The 11,323-nt window shown below is 41.9% G+C and overlaps 1 protein-coding gene across 7 annotated transcripts in view; it reads right to left on the reverse strand.

Annotated features, from left to right (window-relative positions):
* LOC100227613 (zinc finger MYM-type protein 4) overlaps nt 1-11,322 on the reverse strand; it is a 33,784-nt gene extending 22,462 nt beyond the window's left edge. For 3 of the 7 annotated variants that reach the window (XM_012570681.5, XM_030290209.4, XM_030290208.4), the window contains exons 1-4: nt 11,033-11,319; nt 2,782-2,824; nt 1,855-2,382; nt 249-316 (exon numbers count right to left, since the gene is read on the reverse strand). In XM_012570681.5, the coding sequence (XP_012426135.3) occupies nt 249-316; nt 1,855-2,382; nt 2,782-2,824; nt 11,033-11,074 (681 nt within the window). In that variant the 5' untranslated portion in view covers nt 11,075-11,319. Of the gene's footprint in view, nt 1-248; nt 317-1,854; nt 2,383-2,781; nt 2,825-11,032 lie in introns of those variants that run through there. The other 4 variants (XM_030290212.4, XM_030290211.4, XM_030290210.4 and 1 more) reach the window with 3 other exon arrangements.
* Nucleotide 11,323: the final 1 nt, after the last annotated feature.

An 11,323-nucleotide genomic window follows, 5' to 3' on the forward strand; every position in this document is an offset into this window, starting at 1 on the left:
GGTTCGGCTCACCGGTCACTCCAACCATGCTGAACAGGAAAGTGGCTACCAAAAGAATCCTCAATCCAAAGAGAGGCTCAGGAAATTTTTACAAAATTATATGTACTGTTTAAGTAGCAAAGATGTCTAAGAATCAGAAGATCAGTTTCCTTAGGACTCAAATTTACACTCAAATACAAAATACGTATTTTGCATTATTCCAGCATATTGCTGCACTTGCAAAAGTGGTTGAAAGATCTATAGCTTACCCTGAAGTTAGTTTCTGGAGTTTGTGGCGCTAACTGCGTCCGTAATGTTTCTTCTACTTGATTATGAACTGAGGAAAACATATACATTAAATAGAAATGAATACAGGTTCCAATGCATTTCCTTTACAACTATCAGAGTCTCATCCTGCTCCCCAACCCGTGTCTGACAGCACCTCACCACTATTAAATTACTCCCTCTCTCCTCCCTGTAGGTAACGTGGTAATCCCTAAAGAAAATTGACTCTTTTTAAATTATTCTATTGGATCATTATTTTCCCATTCCAGCAAAACAGTTGCAAACTTCCGACGCAAATTCTTCATCAGGATTTTCCACACCTCAGCAGGTTCTGAACTCCCCTGTTTTGACATTTAAATCAAAAAATACTTTTCAGAGCGACATCTTCCAGCCTTTTCTTTGCTGTTCTGATCTCTTGCTTTTGCCCTCTTCTCAGGAAATAGCATCTTCTGTTTTTTTTAGAATATATAAATATTAAAAACTTTGGATTTGCCTAGATACTGGATGCTACTATGAACATTCATCTTTCTGGTTTCAACTCCTGACTATTTTACCTGATCTTTTAACTGTAGGTATTTACAACTTTCTGAAAAACATCTTATGTACAGAAACATTCTTCCCTTGATTTTTAGCTGAAGGTAAAAGTAGAGATACATCTGTAACTTTTCTTTATTTTAAAAGATACCTTTATTGCTTCTCTATCATCAGTGCCACCTGGAAGCACCAATTTTAAGATGCTGTTGCTGAACATATAAAGTTTAAACCTCAGAACTGTAAGCTGTGCGTGTGAACAAGCAGCCAGAAGTCCCTCACGTGCTGGCTCACCCTCCCTCTGCTGAATAAGAGTAAACCATGTGTTCCTGCTTGGTTATTCTTAACTCCTTCATTCACTGTTCTGCTGTAACTTTCAGAGCTTGGGAAGAAAAAATAAGTGTGTGGGCAGCAAGATTATGGAGACTGTCAAATGAGAAAAGGATTTTAGGCATCTTTGGTTCTCTCCATGTTGGCTGGATGAAGTCCAAGACACAAATATTTGAGGAAGAAGGAGAGCAGTCTTCCAGGAAAAGCAGATTTCAAGCTATGTTCTGGCTTAGTTCCTGCAGACACTAACTCCTTTCTAGCAAGCCTTTCCCTGATACTATCAAATCCACACTGCTTTAAATGCCTAGGCATTAGTGAAAAATTGGTGCTTTGCTTGAAAAATCTTTACTGGCCATCAACTTAACCTAAATTTCATCACCTTCTCTTTTAAGAAGCTCCACGGTCTATAAAAAACAGTGAGAAAAACCAAAAGGAAGCTTGAATTGTCACCCAGCTTGGTTTAGGAAACCACAACAACAAAGGATATGTTGAGGCTCTGTAACAAGCTGTGGAGGATGAGACCTCCCTGACACTGCCAAGCCCTTTGCAAATCCTCCTAACACAGAGATCATTGCATTTCAGGGTTCTTCATAAAATGCTCCCCTACACACAGCTCTGCCTGTTCTCTTCAACAAGGTGATGTTTTTAATAATTAGCCCTATTGCTGATTTCTCTCTAGTTCTTTCTTCCTCTTTGCTGGGCAGCCAGGTCTATGATGTCAACAGTTACCTGCTTTGTCAAGAAAACTGCTTTTCAATCTAGAATCCGTATCTTTAGGGATTTTTTCCAACCGTTTTTCATGTTCTTGAAAATGTCCTTCTCTATTCTTGTCCTTTGCTGAAAAAGTCTCTTTGCCATTATCTCGTGTTACGCTAAAATCTTTTTGAAGTGATTTAAATACAGGGCCCTGCTCAAAGGGGGAAGTGAGATCCTTCTGGATTGCATTCTGAACCTGAATTTCTTTTTCACTGTCCAGTTCATTATCTGGAATTCTCTTGCCCTCTTCCAGATGATCTTCATCATGAATTTCTGAAGAAAGAGTGTCTTTTGGAGTGAAATTCTGATCATCTTCGTTGTCACTCCCAATAACAGGTATGCCTGCAAGATCCCCAGAGTTCAGAAAATAATCATGATCATCACCCTGCAGTGAATTCTCAGGTCCTGCTCGATTCGGTACTCCAAAAGACAAGCTGTCGAGGGCGGGTGTTAAGTTGTGGTCAGCGTCCTCAGACATCTCTGCATCCAGAATTTCACCACCTAGGGGGAAAAAAATCCCAGTGAACTGTCAGAAAATCGACCAATTTCACGTGTAACAAAGGAGAAGAGTGATTATCTTAATCTGGCTGATGCTGCAATTCCTTGAATATTTTCAGCCTTCTTGGACCAACATTACTGTGAAAACATTGCTGACACAGAAATGGTTCAATCACCCTCACCACTCTGAAGCAGAAGCTGAATTGAGTAAAACTAACCAAAGAAAGGAAAAACCATTAATTTCCATTCACCTCACTTGTAGCACTTGTGGAGAAGGCAATGCAGGAGGGAATGAGCAGGAAGGGCTGGGATGAGGGCAAGACAGTCTTGTTCAGCAGAAATTACACTTCCAAGAAAGGCTTTCTGAAACTATGGAATTAGAGAATAAATAGAAATACTTACATTTTTCTGTAATATCAAATACCGCATCAGATTTATCTTCAAACTGTAAAAAAGGAAATCACAGTCATTTCTTGGTCAGCTGCCTTGTACTTTGCTAAAAAGGATCTGATCAAAACCAAGCAGAAGGATCACAATTCCTCCTCCTCCTTCCTTCCCCCAAGCAAATTTTTATGAATTAAGACTTATTTCACTGAGAAGCCATACTAACCCTAATGAGTTCAGAATACATAGAAAAGGCACACAAGGAAAATTTAGAAATAGTGTTGCTTCCCAGAGGAGAGAGGAAAGGGAATGTCAATTTTCTCTACTACCTGGGATACCAGTACCAGGTCAAGGCCACAGATTCTGCTCTGATACTCCATGAGCCTTCATTCCCTCTGAACATCATAAATGAAAACCAGGAGCACGGGCAGCTCCCACTGCCATGGGCTGCACAGGCCCAAGGGTTTCACCTCTCTTACAGGGAATTCTCCCCTTCCCAGGAACAGGGAAATACAATGTTTAACTTCCCAACACAGCAAGTGTCAGTTTGAGTGTAAGCACAGAAGACCCAGATGCTGACTGAGTGCTGCACAAACATCTGTCTGCATCAAACATCCTGTGACAGATGTGGAAGTTGTTGGCATGCTTGAATGCTGCCTGGAGAAGGATACTTAAAGTTTCCTTCAGAATATCCGACTCATTAGCAGCCTTCTTTTCTGCCCAAGAGATAACAATAATTCATTTAAGCCCTCTCTCCTTTCTCTGCATGGCCAGCTCTACACTTCTTTCCTGGTAGATCCTGCTCACACTGCAATTCTTAAGCCATCTTAGGGAAAGTAATGGGATTTGATAGCAAAGGGATGAGCCCTAATTTCATTTAACTCAAGTAATTTAGTTGATAAATCCAGTATTTCTCAGGACTGTGATGGGAGCTATCAGTTTGGTAGCAGCCAGTTCTAGGAAAGGATGACAACAGATGGTCCCAGAGGTCATTTGATGGCAAAATGTCCCTTCCAATACCACTTGCAGGTCTGCAAAGACAAGGTAGCTCCTTCAGCTTAACTGGACACACATGGAATAGTGAGGACATGTCCAGCATGGCATCAAGTCAGTTGGATACTGTACCAGAACTTTCTAGTTTCTCTGAGCAGACACTTGAGGCTGGAAAAGTAAAACAGAACCAAAACAAAACAAGAAAAGGTTACAGTTCCACAAGGCCGATGCAAGTCTTCTCGATGTAATTATCTACAGGGAAAGAGTAAGGAAACACCTCCCAGGAAGGTTTGCAAGGCCTGAGCTCTGTTCCTGCTGGAATGACCTCAGGAGTGTCTGGAAGAGGGAAGTTTAATGCTGATTTAGAAGCCCATTAACAGTCAACTAAGTTTACACAGGTGTAAAACTAATCCCCATAAATACTGGATATATTAAGTGCTCACAAAGCTGCTGAGGACAGGGACAGCAGGGGTGGGCTGCTTTTAGAGAAGAACATGGAAAAGAACTTGCTGCCATTTGATAATAATATCAGAGCATTAAGGTTTTGGAGGCAAAAACAATAGCCCAGGTCCTTGACTCTACACTGACCTCAGTCTCAGGAAAAGAGTTTTCTGATCAAATACTGAGGCTTCAACTCTTCAACTCAGCCCTCAAAACACACTTGCAGTTGTAAAACAAAACTCTGTAATACAATATTCTAAACCATCTGCATTAACTCACCTTGGCAAATATTTGCCAGACAATAAGAATTCTTAGTGTTTTTAATCATTTGACTCCATAAGAATTTAATACAGAACAGTTTGAGTTTGGTATTAGTGAAATTCAGTGTTTTAGGCTATACCTTTTTAGTGACTGCCTCATTAGGTAGCACTGCACACAAAGTGGTGCTCTGCCTACTCAGGCTGTAAAAATCAAATAAATGAATGAATGAAATGCAACAAGAATACAGAAATGGTGATGAAACAATTAGGTATTTCTGAAAGACGTGACTTGCTTAAAATTAACTACTCCAAAAAATAGTAAAAAAAAAGAAAGACGGCATTGCTTTTATAACAAAAATTACAATCCCACCAGATATGTCACTGTTTTTTTATAAAACTCTACTCTAAGGGAGCAGTGTCACAGCTTCAGCACTAACCTGCCTTTGCTGGGAGCAGGGGACAGAAGGACACATATTTACAGTTCAATACAATGTGCTAATTTGAAATAACTAAAAAGCTGATCCATACCTTCACAGTGTTCAACATTGCCATGGCATCCATAAATCCATAAATTAAACAATTCATAGATTATTTTTGTGCAACATAAAGAGAGAAGCTGCCTATGGCTACAGTATTGCTTTGAATGCAAAATAGAGAATTTCATTAAAAATAAACAAAACAGTGTAACTACTTTACACACACAGAATGTCTTTCTAGTAAGCTTCTGAAGTTTGATCCTAGATTTTAATACACCCATAAGCAAACTGTGGAAAGGAAGCAGATGTTAAGAGAACTGCAATTAAAAATAGTCAGAGAGCCTTATTTTTTCTGGAATATCAGTGGATTTAATCTATACCTACAAAAACCATAGGAGGATCCAAGCTCTTCTCCCATTCACACACAAAATCATGGATTTGAGAAGGAAGCAGCCCCACGAGTGATAGTTTCACCTTGCAATCACAGAATCCCAGACTGGCTTGGACTGGAAAGGACCTCCAAGATCATCCAGTTCCACCACCTGCCATGGGCAGGGACACCTTCCACTTCCCCAGGTTGCTCCAAGCCCCAGTGTCCAACCTGGTCCTGGACACTTCCAGGGATGGGGCAAGCCACAGCCCCTCTGGGAAACCTGTGCCAGGGATTCACTACCCTCAAAGGGAAGGATTTCTCCCTAATATTTGTTATTAAGAACAAATTTCCATTCAATGGTCTTTGGAAAGACACCAGATTTTGATGTGCTTTGGGTTTTTCAATTAAGAAACACACACAGACACAAACCACACAGCAAGCAAACAAATCCACAAGAAAAACTTGTTTCTAAACAAAGAATTTCTTCCCTCAAAACCTCACCCCTGGCTCTGTGCTGAACTTCTCTGCTGCTGGTAAGACACAATCAACCACTAAGGCTGGGGTTTTGGTTACACTAAGGTTGTAAATGAGCTGAAATAAAATAATTCCAGTTTCTCACAGCATAAGGCAGGACAACTGAATGGAAATTACAAGGATGCAAAAATCCCCAATATCAGAGCAGGGTCTGTGTCACAATATGTATGTTTATGCTGTGATGCTCAGCAGTTACTTACTCCAAACCAAGTGTTTCAGTTCAGTTACATATTTTAACTTGTTTCACAAGCAAGCTAGCACTGTCCAGATAACAAATGTGTGCTTTTGGCCAAAGCTTTCAAAAGTATGGCTAGTGAGAAGCAAAGCATGGAATCCCCTTAATTCCATTTAGCTCAGAAGCTGAACAGCTCATTAAGAGAGAGCCATGAGCATGTCCTTTAGGGAAAGCCAGACCATGGAATCCAACTAAGAATTGCCAAGGGTGACAATCCAGGGTGGAGCAGCAGCACGAGAACCTCAGGAAGATCACTCTACTCAATGTCTCTCCCAGAAATACAATTAACTATGTTTGTAATTAGTGGCTACTAGCTATATTACTAATAGGAGAAAAAATAAACCCAACCCACTGTAAATTAATTTTTAAAGAGAGTGAACTGTTTGAACCTGAAGTACTCTGCTCCTCATTACAATCTGTCCTCAATTAAGAAACCCACAAGGTGGCTTTGTGAACAAATTGGGAAAATTTACAACTGTAGCATTTTTTGCTTGACAAACCCAGCAGGACCATCTCCTGCCCAACCTGGTTTGTGTTCCCAGCCCCACTCTGGTGACTGATGGGCTCAGCTCCATCAGGTACTGCAAGTCCTCTCCCTTCTCCTAAGAGTTCAGTGCCAACTGCAATTGCTGGTACAAATGGGAGAGCCTGGATGTACATCCAATTCTATTTCAGTATTTCTGTCCTTACAGAGACAAAATATCTACTTCATTCTTCGAAGTACCTTCCTAACTCTGGCTTCCTTTTTGCCTTTTCCACAATTAAACACAACAAAATCCTGTTAATAGCCTACATTAACTGTACTTCATAAAGCTTTCTGAGCAAACAGCACCATATAAAGACAAATTTCAATACAGATTAAATCTTTTCATGTTCATTCAAGTCTTTTAAGAAATATCAAGATTCACAGAAGTACACAAATAAATTACTAAAAAAAAAAAAGGGAAGTACTCCAAAATGTCTCCCGTGGGAATAACTCTGTATAGTTGTGCTAATTCTGTTTCAAGTTTTTCTCACCTAAATTTAGACAACTAAATATTAGTTTATTAGCCTAATGATTCAGATTTCCTCTCTTTCCAAAGGAAATTAAGGAATTCTGGCAACAGCAATTTATCCTGCCCTGGGACTGTGGACCAGCTATCAAAAGGGAAAAGGACCAAATGTAGAATTAAAGTCTTGGCTTTGTCGCCAAAAATCGGATGTATTAAACTTTGGTTATGACAACAATTGGTCATCACACTTTTTTCACTGAAAAATTCAAAGGCGTTAGACACAGCACACTTTAAAACTATAGCATGTAGAGGTAACCTCTATAATACTTCCAGTTACTTTTAAAATTAAACAGATTTATCTAAAGCAGTTGAAAACACGGTAAACAAAATCAAATACATTACCATCATTCTCCAATCAGTATTTGCAGAAAGGACAGATACAGCAGATATTTTTTTGATAGATATCAGTTTGGTAAAGCAAATTCCAGTCTCTTACACTTTTTATTTCCCTTGGAATTTCTGAGGAGCACTTCCAGAGGAAAACAGAATGACACTACAGGCAGAACACAGGGTAAGAGGATGGATACTGCAAGCACCCCCAGTTCTGCTGACATGTCCTCAATGAAATATTCTCTGCTGCAAAAACCTTCTTTTGAGGAGTTTAGAGGATCCCAGAGAACAAGTGTTACAAGCAACAGCATGAGTGAGGTCCAAGAGCTCTTAGGCCTTTACCACACTCATGGAATGGATGATGGAAACCACCTGAACTGAGTCAGTCATTGACACAAAACCTTGGAGTTCGTGAGAGAAAACCTCCTGTAAGATTTGCTCAGGGAAAGGCATTCTGGAAGGAATGATGGGGTACAAGAGTCATCAATCATAGAATCACGGGGTGGTTTGGGCTGGAAGGGACCTTAACGATCATCCAGTTCCAACCCCTAATGAGAGAAAAGTTCAGATAACCACTTCAAGAACATAGTGAATGATTTCAGAATTAAATTCCACAATCCTAAAGATGCAAAAGGCCTTGAATTGGGCACAAAGAGCTGACTTAACTTTCTGTATTTTACACAATGTGAAAAGTCTTAACTTAAATGCCTGGGATCCATTATGCTAATTTTGGGAAAGAGAATTCAAAGGTTATGACATTAAAATATCCTTTGAGAGGCACACAGGCCTTGGCAGAGAAACATTTTCATCATCTTTGTACCATTCTGGAATAATTTGACAACAAAACTTTCTAAATAAGATTATCTCCTTCAATTTTTAATTACAGTCATGCAAAATTAAAAATCTTTTGCAAACATCTGTTTTATTAATGTGGACACCCAAGTGTTCACCTGTTCACACCACATTAATTTCCAATAGTCAAGTGTCAAATTTCAGTACAGCCCAAACTGTCTTGCCTAGTCCAAAGGGTTGTAGACAACTGTTGCAAATAAATGAACATTCCAATCAAAACAATTAACTGTTAAAAACAATGATATTATACACAAATTAAAGTTGAATTGCCAAAAATATTTTTATAAACTACATAAAAAACATACTAGCAGATATCTTAGTAAATGTTTTCCTTACCATACACAACAGTTAGATTTAGGGCAGAAATTAACCTGCTTTAAAACAATTTAGCCATAAAAACCTACCAAACCCTATTAAAAATCAAATTAGATAAATTTCTGTCAGTCATAGACTGGCAAAAACTTTATTCTTTAGTTTGTTGCTCATTCATGGATTGAGTTAAAAGATGGTGACTGCTCATCCATGGGATTTGCAACATGCTAGTTTCAGTGTATGTGCTTCTGGAATAATTGCAGAGATTCTAAAACTGAAAGGAACAATTCTGAAAACACCACCAACTGCTAAGCTCCTGTCTGAAGAAATCATTAAATCACTCTTTATTTTCTCCACACAAAGGAAAATAATTTTTACAAGAAATGCTTGTTATTCCTTAGGCACAAGACTTGGAAGAATCCAGAATCATGACCTCCTGTAGAATGGGAACTAAGACACTATGGGGAAGAATTGGGATATGCAGGTCTTCCATGACCTCATTAATTATTAGGAGATCTCCGTGTGCTGGATTTACAGTTTGCTAGTCTCACTCCTCACAGGCTCCATCAGCTTTTGGAGCAGCCCAGGATTCATTTCTCCCCATGTTCCTCAAGAACATCTTGTGGCAAAACAAGCTTTGGGAAGATGCCTCGTGGGCAAGTTGTGTTTCCTCTTTCCTTGCCCAGGGCAACACCACTTTCCTGGTTCATTCCTAAGTTTTCCTGAAGTCCTCTGCTTCAGCAGGAGCAGAGAATGTTGTCAATGCCAACAGCACGGGAAGCTTTCCATAACCTACAGGGACATGTGGAGCAGTAACTGATGGAGACTTCCAGACTTGGCTCCCAGGGAATAATTAGCCAGTGGAGAGGGAAATGAAGATGATACTGACTGGATGATAAATTTGTTATTCCTCAAGCTTGGGAAGAAAAAAGGCAACCTTCTCTTTTTCTGCAGGTAACTTGACAGATAAAAGGAGCATGTCAAGGCAATGAGCATAAAGAAACCAGAGACACCAGGACAGACTGCACGACCTCTGAGCAACCTGCTCCAACACTTGACTGTCCTCATGGTGTACAAGTGTTTCCTTATGTCCACTAACATTTCAATCACTGGTAATGAGGTTTAATTCAAGATTTCTCAAGCTACTGTCCTACATGCAGCCATTTCCCTTCACGCTTCTTGCAGCTAGGCAATATTTGATTCCCCCAAAGACCTGCATGTTTATGTACTACCTGTGAACAATTCTACAAAATTCCAGGAGCCTGTAAGTGAAGTGTTTGAAAGACACAGGTTTAAGAAATTCATAGATGATGTTCACTGCCTAACTGCAGAGTAGTCAGACATCTACACACCTCACTCAGCGAGACCCTGAGAGGTCATGCTCTGCTTGGTAACAATTAGTTTCAATGTTTAACAACAATTACTTTCACAAGTTTCAAGTTCCCTGGTACAAATTCAGCGACTGAAACTTCTCTCCCATGCATCAATGGAAAACTTGAGCCTCTGCTCTTGTCTTTCCCAAGGCTGAAGAATGGGAAAGCTTCTTCATCTTTGGGAAAAGGGAACTGGACAGCTCAGTCTTGAAGTGGGCTATGAAGTCTTCCACACAAGCAGAATCATGATTTAAACCTTATACCTGGCAAAAAGCTTTCAACTAAATGCTACATGTGTGCAGGAAAGAGGACTGGACTTGTGGCAAGATTATTTTCAGAACTGCTTAAAGCTACAAAGTGTTGGCCACAAAGAACCTTCCACTGGTTTAAGAGATGAAGCAATTCTTCAAGTAAAGTTGGACTTTACAATCTTGGAGGTGTTTTCCAACCTTAATGATTCTATGATGCCAAATAGATGAGAATGGACAGTGTGCTTACAGACCAAGAGGTGACAATGATGGCCCAAGTTGTGACAACGAAGGACCAAGAGCTGGGATGTTCACGGCTAAAGGAACTGGCACAAGGGTTACAGCCAAGTCCTGGAAGGGGCTAACAGAAGTCACACGAGGCTTGCAGCCAAATCCTGGGATGGCCATGGCTAACAGAAGCCATTCAATGCTTACAGCCTGAGCACCCAAAGACTGGATGCTGCTGCCATCTTGCCTCACTCTGGCCTGACACGGACAACTGGAATTAGAAGGAGCAGCAAGGACATCGTGCTTTAAACAAGGAGACGGACGGTGACGACAGCTCCTGCTTAGCTGCAAGTTTATTATTTAAGTGATGCCAAGACGCTCGTGGCGGTGATGCTCGGACACTGCCCTGGGGGAGAGGAAGCCGAAGGGCCCCGAGGGGGCAGCGCTGCCGGCCTGCGGGCAGGGCACTTCGTGCGGCTCGGTGCCCGCGGGACCCCCGGCGGGGCCGCGCCTCGCCCGCCGCCTCCCGCCGCCGCCCGCGCCCCCCGCGCCCCCCACTCACCCTGCCGCGGGGGCCGGGCCCCTCCTCCGTGGCCTCCGCCATGTTGCGCCCCCCCTCAGTGTCCCAGCCCGGGGCGAGGGGCCGGGGGTCACTCCCTCTCAGCCTCCCCCGCGCTCCGCGGGGGCGGCGGCTCCGGGGGGCTCCGCGGCGGGGCCGGCGGGGCTGAGGGGGGGCCCGGCGGCTCCCCGAGAGCGGCGGGGGGGGGGCTCGGACCCGCCAGGCCGCGGCCACTGCTCCCGGAGCTGCCCCGACCAGCCCAGCGCGGGGCCGCTCCGCGCATGCGCCGCACGC

This window comes from Taeniopygia guttata, chromosome 23 (genome assembly GCF_048771995.1).
Source record: "Taeniopygia guttata chromosome 23, bTaeGut7.mat, whole genome shotgun sequence".
Classification (NCBI taxonomy): domain Eukaryota; kingdom Metazoa; phylum Chordata; class Aves; order Passeriformes; family Estrildidae; genus Taeniopygia; species Taeniopygia guttata.